At 43.5% G+C, this 22,147-nt stretch overlaps 1 protein-coding gene across 21 annotated transcripts in view; it reads left to right on the top strand.

Moving 5' to 3' along the window:
* Window positions 1-22,147, top strand: part of LOC129703263 (disks large homolog 1-like) — a 365,442-nt gene that overhangs the window by 168,613 nt on the left and 174,682 nt on the right. For 2 of the 21 annotated variants that reach the window (XM_055645599.1, XM_055645598.1), the window contains exon 1: window positions 13,619-13,876. The exons of the other annotated variants lie outside the window; for them this stretch is intronic. In XM_055645599.1, coding sequence (XP_055501574.1) covers window positions 13,634-13,876 — 243 coding nt within the window. In that variant the 5' untranslated portion in view covers window positions 13,619-13,633. Of the gene's footprint in view, window positions 1-13,618; window positions 13,877-22,147 lie in introns of those variants that run through there. 21 annotated transcript variants of the gene reach the window in all.

Genomic DNA, 22,147 nt, shown 5'->3' with positions numbered 1-22,147 from the left:
ACACTTGTTCCTCACCAGGTTGCTCTTGCCTGGAAATATGTTGATCTTCTGCAAGACATGAAGGGCATTTGAGAAAATGTAATGTGTTTAGGTAATGCCACAGATGAACATTTAGCAGGTTGAGGGGTGTATGTGTATTTCCTACACTGCCTTTAACAGCTCGAATGGATGAGGGCTAAATGCACATAGTGAGTTTCATGTTTGTTTATTAGCAATAATCAAATTTTCGTTCTTAAAATGTTGATGCTCTTTTATTAAATTTGAGTTCACTGCAACACGGTCTTGTTTTTGTATGAATGGGGTATGAATCACAACAATCAGCAGGGATATTGCAAAATGCTCCAAAATTTAGAAGGTAATCAAATTAGTTGTGATTCACCAACTCCATTGTCGTCATTAAGAGCAATGTATGCTAAGTGCTGTAATGTAAATCTGCAAACGGATGTGGATTTGCTCTTTCCAGACCTAAGTAAAATCTCTTAAGCTTGATGGTTTGACTGTGATTCAGGGTAAGCAGGCATTTGAAATCTAATTTTATCCTGCATTCCATCTTTCTCTTTCCACCAGCCTATTGTGATTCTGACTATCAACGACCCCTTTATGGCCCGTGGCATTGGCAAAGATATGCAAACAAACAATCTGTTCGTGTGCGAAGATGCAAAATAATGGAATCACCATGCTCCTTAATGAGATTTTACAAAAGGTTATACCTATCCCCAAGGAAGATTTAGTCATAGAGTCTTACAGTGTGGAAACAGGCCCTTCTATCCAACTTGCTCACACCAACGAACATGTTCCATCTACACTTGTCCCACCTGCCTGTGTTTGGCCCATATCCCACTAAACCTGCCCTTTCCATGTACCTGTCTAAATGTTTCTTAACTGTTGCAATAGCACCGGCCACGACTACTTCCTCCGTCAGATTGTTCTGTACACCCACCACTCTTTGTGTGAAAAGATTACCCCTCAAGTTCCTTTTAAATCTATTCCCCCCTCACCTTAAAGTTGTGTCCTCTGGTTCTCGATTCTCCTTCTCTGGGCAATAGACTCTGCGTCTACTCAATCTATTCCTCTCACGACCTTGTAAACCTCTGTAAGATAACCCCTCACCCTACTGTGCTCCAAGAAATAGAGTCCTAGCCTGCTGAACCGATCCCTGTAGCTCAGGCCCTCGAGTTCTGGCAACATCCTTGTAAATCTTTTCTGCACCCTTTCCTGCTTACCAATATCTTTCATGTGACAAGGTGCCCAGAACTGAGCCTCCCAACATTGTGTAACATGACCTCCCAACTTCTCTACTCAATACTCTGCTGAAGGCTAGTGTGCCAAAAGCCTTTTTGACTATACACTTGTGATGCCACTTTCAATGAAACTTAATTTGTGTCTTTTCCTTGCTCTGTTGTTTCCATTTTTGTCTGAATTTAAAATGAGTTGCCCTGTGCCACATTAAATACAGAGGACATTTATTTCTTATGTTTTCATTTTGTGGGATGTGAGTTTCATTGGCAAAATCCATATGCCGATTCCTTAATGATTAATGCATTTGAGTAGGTGTAGTGGTTCTTCTAGTGCTGTTGGTAGGACTTCCAGGATTTGCTGTTGGTAGGACCTCCAGGATTTAGACTGAGTAAAGACAAAGGACAGGTGTGCAACTTGGAAGATAATATGCATGTGGTTGTCTTCCCATGATACTCAAGTCTTCCTTAGATGGAAGAAATCATGGGTGCCGATGGTGCTGTTACATTGTGGAGATGGTGCATTCAGCAGCCACTGCTTGATGGTGGAGCTGATAGTGCAGGGAATGTATGCTTAAGATTGTGCCAAGGATGCCAGTAAAATGGGACTGCTTTGTTCTGATGATGCTGAACTGTGTGTGTATAACTGCACTAATGTAAGCAAGTAAAAAGGGGTCTTGCTTTTGAGGTGCCTCTAGGTCGTGGAAAGTTGACTCCTGTGGTTTTGATAGTGGGTCACTCCTGTAGGTGTTGATAATGGATTTCTCTATGATGGTAATGCCATTGAATGTTGAAGATAGGCAGTTGACTCTTGTTCCAAGTAGTGCCATAAATGTTCTTTGCCACTTAACAACCTAGACCTAAATGTTATCTAGGGTTTGTTGTGTACAGGAATGGACAGTTTCTATTTCTGAAGAGTTTCAAAGGAAGCATAGAACTGTTGTCACAAATCATGCCCATTTCTTCTCTTATGAGAATGTGGTGGGAGTTTCTTGCTGAAGCAACTGAAAGCGATTGACCTTAAGACAGTAGTTTGAGGAATGAATGACATCCTGCACTGATTTACTGGCACTGAGATGAAACATCAGTGATGCCATTCATTAAGATCATAGCTTACCTGGATTTAATCTCAATTCCTCATTCGATTTACTCATGATATCCTTTCACGTTCTTGCTTTAACACTGACTTAAAGGTATTCAAATAAATTGCTTTTGCCGTCCTCTTGAGAAACAATTCCGAAGATACTACTCGAAGTAAAAAGTTTTGCTTCATCTGTGTTGAGTGGAACCCCTTATTTTTAAACAGTGATCCTGAGATCCAGATTTCTCACAAATAAATATTCTCTCCCCAGCTACCCAGCTAAGACCCTTCAGAACTTGTATGTTTCAATAAAGTTACCACTCTCTCTTCTAAACTCGAGTAGATATAAGTCTACAATGACCAAATGTTTCTGAACAGCAGCCTTTCGTTTCTGGTTGTAAGTCTGGTAAATATTCTCTGAACTGCTTCCAGTGCATTAACATATTTTCGTCGACAAGGAACTAATATTGTACACAGTACTCCAGATTGTCGTTACATAAAGCTTTGTGTCATTTGTTTTGACAAGATACCATTTTGCAGGCAGCATGCAGCATGCAGGACAACACTCGTAATACCCACATTTAGATCTCTTAGAGCTGAAATCTGCAGCCAGAACTACAAAAGTAGAAATGGACTTACATGACATTTAAATGTATTAGCATGCAATGCATTCCCCCCCCCCCCCCCCCCCCCCCCCCCACCCCCTCAGCAACATTCTAGCCAATATACAATAATTAGAGACAAGACGGAAGACGAGAGAAAGACTCCTGTATCAGAGGGATATGAGCAATTGCTGTGTTCTCTTTCACAGAGACATGGCTCATCCTACTCTGCGCTCCTGCTTCAGGATTTTTCCATTCACTGTATGGTCTGGACTCCGATGTCTGGAAGAGGGAGAGGCAGTAACGTCTGCTTCAGGATAAACTCATCGTGGCGCTCAAAGGGAAACATCTGGTGACAAGCGCCAACTGTTCTACCTACCAGGAGAATTCACCGTCGCCAGCCTGACTGCAGTCAACATACTGTCTCAGGCAGATGTCTAGTTAGCGCTTGGGGAATTGAGCGCCACAATCAACAAGCATGAAACAGCATACCCTGGAGCCTTTCATATCATCACTGGGGACTTCAACCAGGCTGGCTTGAAGAAGTATCTGCCTAACTATCAGGATATCACCTTTAACACCATTACACTTGACCGCTGCTACACTACCATCAGGAACACTTAATGCGCGATCCATTCGCCCATGACTGTGTGACTAAACACAGCTCCAATGCAATCTATAAATTTGCTGATGGCACCATTGTTGTTGGCTAATTATCACAGAGATGATGAGTCAGCACAGGGGAGAGAGAGAACGTCTGATTGAGAGTTGTTGCAATAATAATTAACTCTAAACCAAGGAACCAATCGGTGATTTCCGAAGGAGAAATTTGGGGGAGACGTGCCAGTTTTATTGGCGAATTGGTGGCTGAGAGATGTAGCAACTTCAAATTCCTGGGTGTTAACTTCTTGGATGACCTATTCTAAGTACACACATATAATCACAAAAAATGTACCAGCACCTCTACTTTTAGAAGTTTAAAGAGATTTGAGATGTCACCAAATTTCTCCAGATGCACTCTGGAAAGTGTTCTGACTGGTTGTATTCTCATGAACAGCAGTTTCATAGCACAGGAATGCAAGAGGCTGCAGAGATTGGTGGACTCAACCATGTTCATCACGGGCCTCCCCTCCATCGAAAGCATTTGCATGAGGCCATCATCAAGGATCCTTGCCCTCTGGGCAATGCTACCATCAGATAGGAGGCACAGAAGCCTGAAGTCCCACACCACCAGGTTCAGGAACTGCTTCTTTCCTACAACCATCAGGTTCTTGAACTGACCTGCAAAACCCTGATCCTATTTCAACAACGCAACACAACAGACCACCTCTTGCACTGCCATGGTCTTGTTTTCCAATTATATTTTTTGAACTAATGGCTTGTTTTTTTTGCACAATCTTTGATTGCATGACATGGTTTGTGTATTGCCTGGGTCTCTGCCTCTCTGCCTCTGATGTTGCTAAAATTAAGATTTTCATTGTACATGTACCTCTCCATTCTTGAACATATGACAATAAACTAACTGAAGAATATCTTCCCCCGTTTTTTCATTTAGTTCCACCAGCTTTAAATTAAAACATCATAATCACTTCCTATTCCTGCAAAGTGGACTTTGGAAAATTAGGCACTTGATAGTCAGTGCTTAATGACTATCTGGTCTGCTGTCTCCTTCAATTTAGGTATTGGGCTTTTTCCCTCAAAATCTCCAATCTTACAAATTTGTACATTATTCTCCGTCTGCCAGATCCCAGCCCCATTCAACTTTCGTATCGCTTATGTCCTCACAGCTTACTTTCTCACTTGTTTTGCAACATTGCCATTAATCTTTTCAAGTCACTTATGTAAATAGTAAAAAGTCAGTCCATCAATTTTCTAACCGTGCCAATGTATTATCTTCTATATCGTGAACCTTTTCTTTCTTGCCATGACCTTTGATGCTGCTGCTTGTCAAACACTTTCTAGTACATCAGATCTATATCGGTGAGACCAAGTGGAGGTTGGGCGATCGTTTCGCCGAACACCTCCGCTCGGTCCGCAATAACCAAGCTGACCTCCCGGTGGCTCAGCACTTCAACTCCCCCTCCCACTCCGTCTCCGACCTCTCTGTCCTGGGTCTCCTCCATGGCCACAGCGAGCAACACCGGAAATTGGAGGAACAGCACCTTGGGGAGTCTGCATCCTGGGGGCATGAACATCGAATTCTCCCAATTTTATTAGTCCTTGCTGTCTCCTCCCCTTCCTCAGTCCCCCTGCTGTCTCCTCCCACCCCCCCCCCCTTCGGGCTCCTCCTCCTTTTTCCTTTCTTGTCCCCCCCCCCCCCCCCCCCCCCCGATCAGTCTGAAGAAGGGTTTTGGCCCGAAACGTTGCCTATTTCCTTTGCTCCATAGATGCTGCTGCATCTGCTGAGTTTCTCCAGCTTTTTTGTGTACTTTCTAGTACATCCGTTGGTTCCACTTTATCCACAGCATATATTACTTCAGCAAATTCCAATAACCTGCTCAAACATGATTTTCCTTTCATAAAAGCATATTCACTTTGCGTGATCACCCTTCATTTTTTTCAAAGTGTCATACTACAGTGTCCTCCATAATATTTGGGACAAAGACCTATCATTTATTTATTTGCCTCTACTCCACAATTGGAGATTTGTAATAGAAAAAATCACATGTGGTTAAAGTGCCCATTGCCAGATTTTAATCAGGCCATTTTTATACATTTTGGTTTCACCACGTAGAAGTTATAGCAGTGTTTATAGGTAGTCTCCCCCATTTCACAGCACCATAATGTTTGCGATACAGCAATGTCATGTAAATGAAAGTTGGCATGTTTAGTATTTTGTTGCATATCCTTTGCATGCAAAGACTGCTTGAAGTCTGCGATTCATGGACATCACCAGTTGCTGAATGTCTTCTCTGGTGTTGCTCTGCCAGGCCTGTATTGCAGCCATCGTTAGCTTATGCTTGTTTTGGGGGCTAGCCCCCTTTAGGTTTCTCTTCAGTATACAAAATTCTCTTCAGCCATGATCACATTGAATGGCGGTGTTGGCTCAAAGGGCCGAATGGCCTACTCCTGCACCTATTGTCTATTGTCTAAACGACGTGCTCAATCGGGTGATTGACTTGGCCACTCAAGAATTGACCTTTTTTAGCTTTGTAAAACTCCTTTGTTGCTTTAGCAGTGTGGGATAATTGGCTTGCTGGAGAATGAACCGTCGGCTAATGAGCATTGAGGCATTTGTTTGAACTTGAACAGATAGGATGTGTCTGTACATTTCAGAATTCATTATGCTACTACCATCAGCAGTTGTATCATCAATGAGGATGTGAGCCAGTACCATCAGCAACCATACAGGCCCAGGCCGTAACACCTACCACCGTGTTTCACAGATGAGGTGGTATGCTTTGGATCTTGGGCAGTTCCTTCACTCCTCCATACTTTAATCTTGTCATCACTCTGATATATCACCCGTCTCATCTGTCCACAAGACCTTTTTCCAGAACTGTGGTTGCTCATTTAAGTACTTCTTGGCAAACTAACCTGGCCATCCTATTTGCAGTGTAGCCTCTGTATTTCTGTTCATTAAGTCTTCTGCACACAGTGGTCATTGACAAATCCACATCTGACGCCTGAAGAGTTTTTCTGATCTATCGGACAGGTATTTGGGGATTTTTCTATATTATGGAGAGAATTCTTCTGTCATCAGTTGTGGAGGTCTTCCTTGGCCTGCCAGTCCTTTTGGGATTAGTAAGCTCACCAGTGCTTTATTTCTTCAGTTCCAAACAATTGATTTTGGTAAGCCTAAGGGTTGGCTGATGTCTCCAACAGTTTTATTCTTGTTTCTCAGTCAAATAATAGTTTATTTGACTTTCATTGGCACAACTTTGGTCCTCATGTTGATAGCAATAAAATTTTCCAAAGGTGATGGAAAGACTGGAGGAAGGACTAGGTGCTGAGAGCTCTCTTATTCCTGCATTAAGGAGACAATTAAGCGCTCCTGCGCAATTACAAACGCCTATGAAGCCATGTGTCCCAAACATTACGGCAGGGCTGCCAACATTGGGTGAAAGTTGAGAGTCAGAAATTGCTACGGAGCATAGTAACCTGGGGGGGGGGGGGGAGAGGGGGGGGTAGGTGTGTCCCCTGCTATGGTTGGCAGCTTTTGCATTTTTCACCTTGAAATTGTGCAATCTGGTGCATACTGTAGCGAGTCTTTTAACTTACACTTGAATGCAACATTTATGCTTTAAATTGGATAGGGTATGAATAAGGTTTGGCTAAATTGCATTCCTAATCACATTCCACTGTAGAGCCAGGCTCTGATCAACAAGTGCAGCACATGAATGACCTTAGTATATTCATGTATGGAAATCAGATTATAATTCATGCTGTTATGCATTTATATAGAGAAACAAAAACATAGAAACAAGGTAAGAGGAGTCAGACTTCCAGCACTGTTCTGCACAAAATAATCAATCAACCTTATCCTTTGACTATAGAAACAAAATGAAAATAATGCCACATATTCAACCAAGTATATGGTTCAATTAAATTGAGATATATATATATAAAACATGTTATGGAAATAGGCCTTTCGGCCCACCAAGTCCACACTGACCAGCAATCTACCACACACCAGTTCTATCCTACATGCCAGGGACAATTTACAGAATCCAATTAAACTACAAACTTGCACTTCTTTTGGATGTGGGAGAAACCGGAATATCTGTAATATATTTCTGTAATATATTTATTTTTAGGTCACGTCAATAACGATGAACACATGATTCCGATTTCTGCCCATAGTTGGATAACACACATCTCCTCCAGTCATTGTGTTTTACATCTATATGGCTGGTTTCAATCTCTTCAGTCTGAAGGCCTCGACCTGAAACAACACCTATTCTTTCTCTCCAGAGATGCTGCCTGTCCCGCTGAGTCACTCCAGCTTTTTGTGAATATCTTCAGTTTAAACCAGCACCTGCAGTTCCTTCCAACACTCTTTGTGAAGCGAAACGGGTCCTATTCTCATAATATTATTCACCTCAACTAAGTCTTTTCATCACCTCCGTTGCTGCAGAGAATACAATCCCAGTTATCAAATCTATCTTCAAAGTGAAATAAAAATTCCAGCCCTGCCAACATTTTCATAAATCACCCTCTGGATCCTCTCCAGAGCAATGGCACCTTTCTACAATATGTCACAGTTTTACAGCATGGAAACAGCCCTTCATCCCAACTTCCCCATGCGGATCAACATGCCCCATCTAAACTAGTCCCTTTTATCCGCATTTGGCCCATATCCCTTTAAACCTTTCCTTTCCACGGAGCTGTCCAAATGTCTTTTAAATGCTATCATTTTACCTGCCAACTCCCCCTGGCAGCTCGTTCCACATACCCACCATCCTCTGCTTGAAAATGTTGTCCCTCGGGTTCCTATTAAATCGTTCCTCTCTCACTTTAAACAAGGGGTGTTAAACTCATTTTAGTTCACGGGCCGGATTGGGCAAAATGCGATTTCATGCGGGCCGGATCAGTTGTACACGCGCGAACGCGCCCTTTGCATTAATAAACCATTTGAAATCGAACATTAGCAGACCTAACGAAACAAATTGTAAATGTAGGCTACACAACTGCACCTAATTTTTATTAGCCTACTTCCAACAATCAAACTCAGACAATGAACGCAGTTAGCCTCTAAATTTTATTGAAGTGATTGAAGTGTATGAAGGGTTGAGAGTGTGTGTGTGTGTGTGTGTGTGAGGGTGTGTGAGACTGTGTGAGAGTGCGTATCAGTGTGTGAGAGTGTGTGTCAGTATGTATGAGAGTGTGTGTGTGTGAGAGTGTATTAGTGTGTGAGGGTGTGTGAGAGTATATGTGAGGGTGTGTGAGTGTGTGTGTAAGTGTTTGTGAGTGTGTGAGAATATATGTGTGAGGGGGGGTGCTGGCGTGTGTGAGGGTTTGCCTAAGGGCGAGTGTCAGTGTGTGTTAGGTTGTGCGTGAGAGTGTGGGACAGAGAAGCGGCGACAGCGGAGTGAGCGGAATTCGGAGACCCGGGTAGCGTTCCCCCCCCCCCCCCCCCCCCCCCGGTCTCCCCGGTCTCCTCTCCCCCCCCCCCCCCCCCCCCCCCCGTGAATGCGGGCCGGCCCAGGTGCTCTGTGTCCAGCGGGGGTCCAGGGGAGGTGGAAGGTGAGGGTCCGTGACGAAGCGGAGCCTTAGCCCTAGATTCATCCTCGTGGCTCTGGAGGCGGTACCGACGCCCCCACTCACCCGGTCCGCCCCTGGCTCCGGGCCGGGGTTAAAACTCCATGCGGTGTGGACAGAACGGCCGACGGATACAGAGCCGCTGGAGGTGAGGGTGTGAGCGGTGCCTCAGGGGTCGGTGCTGGGACCACCGCCATGTCTCACCTGTCACACCATCTGCACGGGAATGTGTAATTGAGACTCTAAACTAAACTACTTTTTTTGCCCCCAAATCATCCCGCGGGCCGGATTGGAATCCTACGCGGGCCGGTAATTTGACACCCCTGCTTTAAACCAATGCCCTCTAGTTCTTGAATCGCATATCCCGGGAAAAAGACTATGCATTCACCTTATATATTCCCCTCATTTTTTTTACTCGCCTCTAAAACAATTTTTGCTTTATTTTGAATTTCAAGCATCTGCAGATTTTGGTTCCATGAATGTCAAATAGAATCATTAGTACTGCAGTTACATTGCCATTTTAAATAGTCTGCGATGGGCTTAAGACAATCAAATTGCTCATTCTTTTCGGGAAACCCGCCAATAGAAAATAATTCTTATTGGTGAGTGTGGAGGAGATCTGGAAGCCTTGGACGAATTGAATTGTTCGTGACTATTTTTTTTTTTTTTTTTAAATCGTGAAATGCGTGAGTCTCACACTCAAGGCATGAGAGTTGGCAGCCCTGCATTATGGTGCCCTAAAATGGGGGGACTATATATAAACACTGCTATAATTTCTACGTGGTGAAACCAAAATGTCAAAAATGGACTTTAATGTAATCTGACAATGTGCACTTTAACTACATGTGATTTTTTTCTATTACAAATCTCAAATTGTGGAGCACAGAGGCAAATAAATAAATGATGTGTCTTTATCCCAAACATTATGGAGGGCACTGTATGTCTTAGTAATAGCTTCGAATAGTTTTGCTGTATAAAATATTAATCTAATTATCTGTATTTATCTGATTCTAAATTGAGATGCATTTGTTTTTTTTTTCCAATATAATTGAACGTTATTGAAATTTTGGAAATGTAATGCTAATACCTCGTTCTAACATTGAAGAAGGACTGCAACATTTCAAGGTTGAAGATGCAACCTGGCCACAGTATTTCCAGCATTTTGTGTTTTTATTTATGCTGATCTTGTCCTCTTCAGAAGTAGAGATGGTAGGGTTGGAAGCTGGAAGTTTCAGAGTAGAGTGATTGGTTAGTAATAAGCTGGATTGAATAAATTTTAATCTTTTTGTGTGGTGGATCACAAAGGTACAGGTCGCAGTGATGACACTTTCTGCAACTGATGACAATCCGCAGCTTCATGGGATGTCCTATTTTGAGCCGCCATAGCTGTACTGAGTCTATCCCATACAGCATTGTGGAGGGCGATCTCAATATGAAGATTTGTTTTGTCTCCGTAAGAGCCAAAAACATTTCTGGTCACAAATCACAAAGAATTAACAAGTTATTTTCCATTGGAAAGGCTGTCACCAGATGAGATTTAGGGTGCCATATGTTTCACTTGATTGATGGTTGCTTCCATCTCCTACAAATATTTATAATTGAGTGCATGCACACACTGTTCATCCTCCAGCCCTTGTAGTATAATCCATGTGGCGTTGGACCTGCCAGGAATTGCATTGGATTAAGATTCACAATAAATCACTTACAAAAATGTATATTTGTCTTAGACAGAAACAAGAGCCCTTGTGGATAATATAATTAAATTACATCTGCACTTAAGAATTTATGAAAATTTACTGATTCCAAACTTTTGGCTTTCTGTGGTTGAACTTTGACAGTGGAGATTTTCTGGGGAAATGGAATATCTTAGTTTGCACCCAGAAATGGAAATCAAAATTATCATTGAGCTTGATAATAAAGCTCTTTCATTTTCTCTGGTAGATGTTTCCATTTTCCACTTTTGGCATCGTTGTGATATCCAAGCGACTATCGAAGACTCCAATTTAGGCTGAGGCTCAAGCCTCCAAAGCTCTAAAGGGCCTAACCCACTTTATGATTTTTTTCAGCGACTGCGAGCGTGAGTGACTAACGCCCGTAGTCGCCCTAAAAACCGTCAAGTTGTACGACATACACGCTGACGTATGCTGTCCTGCGGGTGACTCCCAGTACATCGATGGAAAGGTTTAGAGGGATAGGGTAGCCCGGTTTGGGTCAGGGCTAGGATCAAGGTCAGTGCTAGGGCTAGTGTTTCCTCCCGCACTCCAATGGTGCACAGGTTTGTATGTTGATAGGCTTGGTATAAGTATAAATTGTCCCTAGCATGTGTGAGTTCATGTTAGTGTGCGGGGATCGCTGGTCGGTGCGGACTCGGTGGGCCGAAGGGCACTGTGTCTCTGAACTAAATGTGACACAGGGGCCCTAGGGGTTGGACTCGAACCCCCATTGTTCTACCTGCTCCTCATGGGAACTAAACTGTTGGCCACGAGTTGTCCCAGAGGGCGGAGATCTCTCTTCCAATGGTCTCTCCCAGAGGCAGTGGGCCTGTCAACTGGGTACAGGCAATGTTGTCAATGTACCAGTGCCACCCACCTGCTCCGGCCACTGAGTTTAAATACCCACCACCCACTTTTAAAGCAAGGGGGGGGGGGGAGGCGGGGGGGGTGTGTTCCCAAAGGTGGGGAGTGGAGAAGGGGTCGAAGAGTGGAGCGGGGACAAGGAAGGGAGAGGGGAGGGGAGAAGCGGCGGGAGAGGAGCACGAGTGCTGGGGGCGGGAGGGGGTGGAAGAGAGAGGGGAGTTCAGTCTACACTCACTGAGTCCATCCCTGTGAAAAGTTAGAGACGGTGATTGGATCTGGAAGCGGACCAATACATCTGTAAATAAACCTGAATGGCAGCCATCTTTTCATTTGCACAATTGATTTTATTGTGTTAATTTTAATATATTAATATTTAAAATCCATGCATTGAAGGAAGAATATTTTACAGCCCATCTGTGGTCCCTGACCCCAGCCCTAGCCCTATCTCTGACCCTGACCCTAACCGGGCTTCACCTGCAGGACAGCGTACGTCAGCGTGTGACAGGGCGCACGACATGATAAGACACCCAGATGTCGCCTGAATATTTTGAACATTCCAAAATCCAGGGGCGGCAGGGAGACACCGCGCTTCACTACATGCGTCACCCCGCGTCACGCCCCGACCACGCCGCGACAACCTCTTTTCAGGCTATCGCCGAAAATGTCACCAAGTGGGACAGGCCCTTAACAGTACCATCTGCTCTCTGACAAATACCCACCCTCTCCATTAATTTTGTTGTTCAGCAACTGCTCTGTTATATTTGGCCCATGCCAATGAAGTGGGTTCGATCTTCCCATCTGAAGACCGCACTCAGACTGTGCTGAGAGCAACAATGTAGTCTCAAAAAGGGAACTACCAGAACTTTAATGGCAGTGGATAATCTTCCCCAAAAAGTTTCTTTGCCTCTATTTTGATGTAATGCCATATGAAAATGACTTAATGGCCGCCTGTGGCAAAGGGGCCTAATCTGGCGGTTTTGCATCTTGAGTGCATGCTTCTTGCTTTTAATGGGTATCCATTAAAGCTTTGCAGGAAGATTCTGGTTTCAGAAGCTCTTCAGCACAATCTGGGGCATTGCTGTGAAATATTTATTCAATTTCAAATGGTGCTGAAGTGGGCATATTAACCGCACTGTTCACTTTTAAGTGATTAGTAGCATTACGTGCTGTTGATATCACAGTTTAATAGCCCTATAATATTTTTGTTTCCTGTGGCTATCCCCTGTTGGCTTTTCAACGGAAGCAATTGTCAATATCTTCGAGAAAACACTATTGGAAAAAATTACGAGGGGATAAGATGCTGCTTGCAGTGTCCGTTTTATGTGTACATTAAAACGGATACTGATTGTGAGCACTTTTAGAGAGTTTAAATTCTTGGTGTGTGAAGTAAATGGGTTCATGTAATCATGCTCCAATTGTCACTTTTCATTGATGCTCCTACTAACCAGAAAGGTCACAACCAAGTTATTGCAGTCCATTCTCCACTCCGCTCACCCCCCCCCCCTCCCCCCGCCTCTCACCAATATTAGCCAGTTCCAGATTGCCAGCCCAATGTCTGCTCAATCTTACCTGATTATTGACCTCACATCCTGTCTTTCATTATGCCGAATGATCAGCAAGGAGCAACTGTGTTTACTTCTACTTTAGCATCTCCAGAAAACATCGGTTCATGGAAAGGAGTAACTCGAGCTAAATGGGATTAGGATATTCAACGCTGAGATTTTTCAAAGAGCTATGATTGTGCAAAGCTTTTAAAACGACGTTGTCTGGTCTTAAATAATTTCAAGATATGATCTTCAACTGCAGCAGGTAGCCAGATTTTGTCTCCCATACTTAAAGTGATGCTGATGAAATTCTACCCGCAGTTGTTTTTACATACACGATTTGGCAGCTGGTAGTGGTAGACTCTGCCTGGCAACCACCTGCAGTGCTGCAGAGATGAATTACATCTTCGGCAACAACACACCACTTGTGTATTCGCGCCCCAACAGAGGCAATGCCAGTGCTGGCCTGAATTCTACCGGGCTGAAACTAAAGCAATATGCTAAGAGGAGTTCGGCTGATGAGTTAAGCTCGCGACAGAATGAAGTGGAATCTACACGCTGGCAGGCGTTGCTGGCGTTTTTTACCCGCAGGCACTACTTTATTGACTGTATTTCTGCAGGTGGCAGTTGTACTCAGGTAAAGCTGCTAATTAAAGTATTCAATCTACGTTTCTGGTAATGAAATCGTAGGTTCAATAATTGTGTGGGGGAAAATGTTTCTTTTTTTTTAGTTCAAACAGAGGGGAATTTTTAAAGTTAATTCTTTTTTTTCTTTGCTCTTTGCTCTTTGCTCAAGTAGCTAATTTGTTTCCCTAAAAACCTGGTCTGATTTTTAGTTTTCAGCTGTGACGCACACACATACTCGGAGCTTTGCTGTGTTACGAATAAATGAATGAAATGGTCTCCGGTAAATGCTTGGATTTGTGCTTGCTCGGTCCTTTCTTCCTGAACAATGTCTGTCATTTCTCGGGAATTAAATTGTGTTCTCAAATGGTGCTCAAGTAAATGCCCTTATTGTTTCAGATTCGGGTTCATTAGACGGCCCTTGTATTTCAACAAATCTATTGGACTTGCGTGTACGCTCCTTAATGCACTATGTAATTACATATTTGGTTTCCATTTATTCAGGATATAAATCATTCAAGTTGTAGCTGGATGGTAATAGCATCATTACATTGATATTATTACCCAAATATTTTCCTGCTGTTTTTGTATTTTGCTCTTTTCAAAAATTCTATGCAGCAGAAGCATGTATATAATTTCCTTTTTGCAATGTGCGTGAATCAGAGATGACAGCTAGCACAATTGTGGCAGTCGTTTGGCTGAAGGTTCTTTTCTCTTTGCAAAATTACTGATGAATATTTTATTATGTTGCAGTGCCTCCTGGAATAGGTTTAAAGTTAAATCCACGAACAATGATTTTAAGTCAGTCTGAAGGTGCTTTTACACTGCAGCATGAGGATATGTTAGATGCAGTTTGAGTTCCAACCAGACAGCACCGTGGTCACATTGCTTCTACCTGCTTGGAAAGTTAATCTTGTTAACTTCTGCCTGCCTGGAAAAGTAATAATCTCTTTTGAATTGGGTTCTGCACATGCCTGCCCATACCTATCTCAACAAAATTTGAAAATTGTCGAGCATAAGAAGAAAACTGTTTGCTTCCAATGGAAATTAAAGTGAGCTAGTAAAGTGTCCAGTGCAATCAAACAAATGATTGCATGCATTGAAATCGTATTGCATAAGGCCATTACACTTATTATTTAGACAAACCAAAATTTCTGAGACCATCTCTTGTTTTGTGCTCTAATTAAATAAATAATTGTCATATTCTCACATTTTAGTATTATTGCAAAATGTGAACCATTTCACCCTATGCAAATGAATAATTCAAATTATTGAGGCATTAGTCAAGAGACAAGTGTTTGATAGTCACGGATCCCAAAACTGAACAATGAAATTCTTACTTGCAGCACAACAGATATGCAAACACAGCACTCATTATACAATGGAATTGAAGTAGCTGCAACAAATGATGGTATTTGTATTATTCTAATACAGGAACTCTCCAACTTGCATAATAGGCAAGTTACATGAACTCGCATAAACTATTCACCTAGGGTCTATTTCCTGGATGACCTGTGTTATTGCAACGTGAGTATGGCGTGGGCTTCCCGTCTGCTTCAGAGATATAAAGCAGTCTGGGCCAAGTGCTCTTCCAGTCTTGGCCATTGTCGGTGCGACACTGGGAAGGCAAGCAAGAACGAGGGAAGCAGTGCAGAGCAGCTCCCAGCCGAGTCACCAACATCTTCCACAAGGTGCACCAGCAAGCCCTTCACCAGTTACCGCACTGTCCAGTTGACGCGGCTGTTGTTGGGACTCTGTCGTTGTAGCCCCTGGCCGATGCCGTTTTCTTAAGGCTGCCGCCACTAACAGGTCACGCTCAGTCACTGTGGGGCTCCCTTCCCTCTCACCAGCTGCCGCTTCTTCCTGTCAGCCATCGCTTTGCCCGCACCCCCTCCACTTCCTTCTTCGGAGTCACTGATATCCTTCCACTGGGGGAGGAGGAGGAGGCAGCGGCAGTGAAGGGGGGAGCGGCGGACCAGACAAAGCGATGGCCCACAGGTAGAAGCGGCAGCTGAGAGGGGAGGGAGCCTCATGGTGAAGGCACGCGTCCTGTCGGTGGCAGCGGCCTGAAGAAAGTTCTGTCATCCAGAGGCTACAACGTGAGTCCCATCAACCGGACAGTGCAGCAGCTGATGAAAAAGGTCTCGCTGATGCAGACCAGCGCCATCAGCGCTTAGCTTATAGGTGAAACAACATTGTGCTCGAGTAACTCAGCAGACTGAATCAATCTGAAGAAGGGTCCCAAACCGAAACATCACCTATCCATGTTCTCCGAAGATACTGCCTTACCAGCTGGGTTACTCCAGCACATTGTGTCATTTTGAGTACTAACTAGCATCGGCAATTCTTTGCTTCGACTTGGTTTGCAGGTAATTCCAACTTGCGAAAAATCTGACGCGTAAGAGTTTACAGGAGGTAAACCCTTGCGTAAATCAGGGAGTGTCTGTACATTTCTGCACATTTTTAATTGCAGCAATTTCCTTCCAGAGTATTGATTTATGCTTGGCGTTTGAAGATGGACTATGGAGTTTATTCACATTTGCCATATGAATTGTCACCAATTTTTCATTTTTCATCTTCTGATCAATACTGCTGTGTCATTTTACAATTCAGCTTCACATTTAATGGATGTAACTCTCTCTTGAAAACATTCAGTGAATTGGCCTCCACTGCCTTCTGTGGCAGAGAATTCCACAGATTCACATCTCTCTGGGGGAAGAAAGTTTGTCCTCATCTCAGTCCTAAATGGCCTACCCCTTATTGTTAAACTGTGGCCCCTGGTTCTGAACTCCCCCAACATCGGGAACATATTTCCTGCAGTTACAGTAAGTGAAGATCTAGCAGGATGCTTTCTCCAAACACCCCCATTTGAAGGCTACTATCTTCCATCGCTTCTACCCAGTGCTTGGTACCTACTTCCACAGCCACTTCTTCCAGCAGCCTGGTCCATGCCGGTCACCAGAGCAAATTAGGCACAGAGACTCTCACGGCAGCGGCGCTAAGGTTCCGAAGCCTCCGACGGTCCGGGACTCTTGCACTGAGGCTGCTCCATGGCCGGCAAACATTCGCCAGCCCCAGCTCCCTGTCCGCATCTGCCCCTGTCGCTGCTTTTGCTTCCATCCCTCCCTCCGCCCCAGCTCTCCAACACCCGCGACCAGGTTGTTCACAGCACAGCAGCGCCTCGTCCAAAGCCAGAGATATTGCAACATGTTCTGCGGCCCATGTACCTCCCTCCTGCCGCTCGCCGGCCTCGCTCATGTCAGCCACTTCCCGCAAATCCTTAAATTCCGACTGCCGCCAGGAGCAGGACGTGGCCTTACTTGCTGTGCTGGGGACATGGTTTGAAGGTGTGTGACGGTTCGGTCAAGCGGAAATAACGGAGAATAAGAATGCTGCTGTCTTGTCAACAGATGCACACACAAGCAGTTGATATTAGTTTTGAAATTCTCGAATTTCTCGACAGAGCGTGAGAAATTCTGTGATCAGCGTGAGAATTGGGCGAAATGCGTGAGTCTCTCACTCAATGGAGTGGTGCAGAATTAGCACTGGTGCTAAACCGCCCAGGACGCACAGTTTTAATCATGATCTCTGTGCTGTCTGTGTGGTGTTTGCACTTTTCACCTCTGAGTACTTGACATTTAGTTCTTTCCTTGTGCAGAGATGGGTAGATGGACCTTTCAAAAGGCTTGTTCTGATTCTAATCATAGCAATACCTAGGCAATAATCTGCTTTGCATATAAAGGGAATCAAAATAAACAGTGAACTATAATATGAGACATGTCATGAAGCTTTTACTTTATAGCATTATATTTTCGGACGCATTTTTGTGCATTTTAATAAAAGGAGGTAATTATGTTTCAGTGAATGCTGACGCATTTATGTAGTCATTGTATAGAATTCTGAATATTTAATTATGGGTCTATGAAGTTTTTGAAGGAATGCCAGCCACCCAGGAGGTGAATGAAAATATATTTTTTTTAAATCGGCCTCCTTTCCCAGTTTACACTCAATTATTTTATAGTTAGTTGCTGCAGCAACATTGGTAGATTAATTCAAAGTATGAAATAATTACTCGGTTTAAATTGGAGAAACTCCTTCAACCTATTGGAACACACGTTGCTTTAAAGGAAGATATTAGAATGAATATTTTACATTGGGGCATTCAATTTTTTTAAACTTTTGTGATTGAGTAACAGATTCGTCACTTTCAGTTGATTGGCTTTCCAATGTTAAACTAATTACAGATTTTTCAATTTATTTTCTCATTTTCTGTCAGTCCCTTTCGCCACACGTTTTATAAGATTAAATTTGGAACTCAACCTTTTGGCTGAACCGACACAATATGGTTGAGATATCATTTGGTGAATGGTGTTTTGAGGTCTGCAGATTTTCCTGAAGAGCTGAATTACACAAGGATAAAAGAATCGGCTTAAAGTTTGTTTTTTTCTTAATCTTTCAAGAGCTCTAAGTACTGAGAGTATTTGAAATAAATGTTGAACGACTCTTTAACGTTAAGTTGACAAATTACTTCATGTGTATACATGAGTTAATTTAAAAAGGATGGTAGAATTGTTACCGAGTTCTTTAAGGTGTGGAAGTGATTCTGAGTTTGAAGTAGTGACACAGGCTTTTACATTTTGGCATTTCCATAGAAATCCTTTGGAAGTAATTTCAGTTGTTGCTGTAGTATTGACTTTGCTACAATCAGTATGATTGTATTTTACTCTAAATACTGGTGATGCTCATCCACAATAATGCAATAAAGTGCTGTTAACATAAGATAAAGATGACAAAGATTTTGATGTCAACCTCCTGCCGCCGTCTTGTGTTGAACTAAATTGTTGGCATCCTTTAGATCATATTCCACCTCAGCTTTCAATGCCACTTCCTCTCTGACCAGAGTCATGTACCAAGTGCAAATTAAATGCTCTGCTGTTTATCTGCTTGTTCTGTAGCCAGTGCTGATTAAACATTCTTCCCATTTGTTCATTAATTCTATCAATTCTAACCTATTATCATCTCTTGTAGTCACAAGGAACTGCAGATGCTGGTTTACAAAAAAGGACACGTGATGGCAGGCAGTGATTCCGGAGAACATGGATAGGTGATGATTTGGTTCAGAACCCTTCTTCAGACCTCTTGCCCAACCCCTCACCATTTATATTTATACTGGTATCCGCCCTTGCTCTTTCAGTCTAAATAAAGGTTCTCATCCTGAAACGTTGACTGTCCAATTTCCTGCCACAGATGCTGCTGAGTTCTTCTAACAGTTTGGTTCCTGGTCCAAATTCCCGCATCTGCAGTCTCTTGTGTTTCTATTCCATTGCTCCCCTGCAAAGTCTCCTGGTTATGCCCACTCTGAAGAAGCTTTCTTCCTCTCTTTGACAGGGGTTCTGAGAGACCCGCTTTAACTGCTACCCCTCAGTAATATCTTCTGCTGTTCAGCTCCTCAACCTTATTTCTTCTCCACCTCCCTCACCCCTCTCACTGTCTTCCAATCAGCCTATTGCTGCAGTTTTAGCCACCTTCCCACACCTCTTTATATTGGTCATCTTCCTTCTACTCCTTCAGTCTGGATGATGGACCATAATCCAAAACTGACAATTTCCCGCCACAGATGCTGCTTGACCTGCTTAGTTCCTCCAACAGTTTGGCTTTTGCTTCAGATTCCAGCATCTGCAGTGTCTTGTCTCCAACCTTGCTATTTTCTGTATGTGTTTATATTGCTGCTGAATATGAATGCTTCAATGGGTTTGGCTTGTGCCCAGGTATTTCACTGAAACACATTAAAACCATTTTGTTTTGTATAGTGGACGGTGTAGGTTTTATAAACCATAGTTCGTGGTTTGCAAGATAGAATAGTAAAGTTATCAGGTGGTGCAGGGGATTGAACATAAAGATCTTTTGCTCTGGGACCTGAGACTAATTGGCACTGAACTAGTTACCTAATTCAAATATGCCACAAGGGTGGTTGGAGTGGAAAATAGAAATGTCACCCTGGTGCAGATAGTGCACTCCTCTGAGATTTGAAACTACAATGTGTTGTTGAAGCACAAAGCTATCCTCTGAATCTAAAACATCTTATGCATACCCTGAGAATTGTTGCTCTTATGAGCCCCTGTAAAGAGTGCTCCATTTGTCACTTGCATCATCTGTTGTTCATTTTACGACATTCAAGGGGCTTTGTCATGAGGAAAGGAGTAGAACAATCTAATATTATTTGTCACAGTTGTAAAACTAAAAATGCAGTGACATCTTTTACATTTAGTTACCACATTGTGCATTTAATAATGTCTCAAAGCTTACTAAGAAGAACAGTATTATCTTTGGAGTTATCCATATTTATTCCCAGTGCTTCACCGTTTTCTCCATTTTTAAGGCATCCTTGGGACAAAGCATTTTGCATTCTGGCTTTCTGCTGTGTTAATTAATTCCATCGACCCTTTTCATTTCTCAGTTTGATGAAATTCCTCACTGATTTAACAAATTGGGAAAAAGCAATCCCTTCTAATTTGCACAAGATTCCAGCATCTGCAGCATCTTGCATCTCCCTCCTAAATTCACCTTGCTCCTCAATTTCACAAAACACTATTACAGTCGGATAACAGGTGACTGACCTGACCCAAATACGATCATGGGTTACAAAACAAAATCTGAGGTGATTGCATTTTTACCAGATGAACTCAGTGCATTTTATGAACAGTTTTGAACAAGCAAACAAAGTTTCTCCCATCCCCCACTAGCTCTATTCCATACATCTTAGCAGCAGAAGTCAGATCTGCTTTCACAAAGGCGACAATGGTTCTTGGAAAGTGGCTGTTCCGGGTGGAGTCCCTGGATGTGTTTTGAAATCGCGCACCAATCAATTGGCCACAGTCTTTGTCAGCATCTTCAACCTCTCACTTCAACAATCAGCCAGAGTTCTTGTCTACTAAGTGCAGCGGGCTACATTGCTGCTGTTTGTATTGACTGTACAGGATTTCTTGTTTTGATTGTCGGCAGTTGGAGTCTATTAAAATTCTGACACAAGGTTTTCCTCTTAAAAATCAGTAACATTTTTAATTCCACCCCACAAAATTCTGATGTTGGATTATTTTAAATTTGTCAATTTGTAATTTTTCAGAAATCACTAATTTCTGCATATTACACTAGAATGGTGAGAGTAAGCTCATTTTGAGTAAAACATTTTCTTTTGCCCTACATGACTTTGCAAAGATAAAATCTGAGGAAATATGGCTAGTAGTGATCGTCAACTTGTGTTTATTGTCACTAGCTCGGACGCAAAAAACATAAATTACACATTACGCACTATTATGAAAAGATTACGAGTGATAGGGGCCCAGTGCAGGCAAAATGGGACTAGCTCGGTTATGCCCCTGTCCCACTTAGGAAACCTGAACAGAAACCTCTGGTGACCTTGCGCCCCACCCAAGGTTTCCATGAGGTTCCCGGAAGTTTTGGTCACTCTCCCTAATGGTCGAAAGTGGTTTCCACGTGGTCGAGGCTCCTTCTATGTTCTTTCGATTATTTCAACAAAATCAAAACCGGCCTCAACTAAAAATAGGTTGCCGTTTGGTCGAAACCAGTGGAGTGGGGTCGCTATTTACGTACAGGCAGTCGAAGGCCATCTCCTTCGCTGACCGGCCAGTTTGATTGGCTCTTTGGAGTTTTCAGGACTTAGAAGACCCGCCGGAAGGTAAAATGCCCGCTAAACTTTATTAAACTTCTTAAAACTGTCTTCACTCCTTCTCCCCACTTCTCTCCCCATTCTCTCCCCCTTCTCTCCCTATTCTCTCCCCATTATTTCTCCTTCTCTCCCCTTCTCCCCATTTCTCTCCCCTCCTCTCCCCCCTTCCCCCCCCTTCCCTCCCCCCTTCCCTCCCTCCTTCCCTCTCCCCTTCCCTCTCCCCCTCCCCCTCCCCCTCCCTCTCCCTTCCCTCTCCCCTTCCCTCTCCCCTTCCCTCTCCCCTTCCCTCTCCCCTTCCCTCTCCCTCTCCCCTTCCCTCCCTCCCCCTTCCCTCCCCCTTCCCTCTCCCCTTCCCTCTCCCCCCTTCCCTCCCCCTTCCCTCTCCACTTCACCTTCCCTCTCCCCTTCCCTCTCCCCTTCCCTCTACCCTTCCCTTCCCTCTCCCCTTCCCTCTCCCCTTCCCTCTCCCCTTCCCTCTACCCTTCCCTCTCTCCCCTCCTTCCCTCTACTCTCTCTCCCCTCCTTCCCCACTCTCTGAAGGACTACCATGCTCTGTGGCAGCCGTTTACCTTCCTCCTCTTCATCGTGCAGACAGCA

The sequence above is a fragment of the Leucoraja erinacea genome, chromosome 14, assembly GCF_028641065.1.
Source record: "Leucoraja erinacea ecotype New England chromosome 14, Leri_hhj_1, whole genome shotgun sequence".
NCBI lineage: Eukaryota > Metazoa > Chordata > Chondrichthyes > Rajiformes > Rajidae > Leucoraja > Leucoraja erinaceus.
This window is presented reverse-complemented; position numbering and strand designations above follow the sequence as displayed.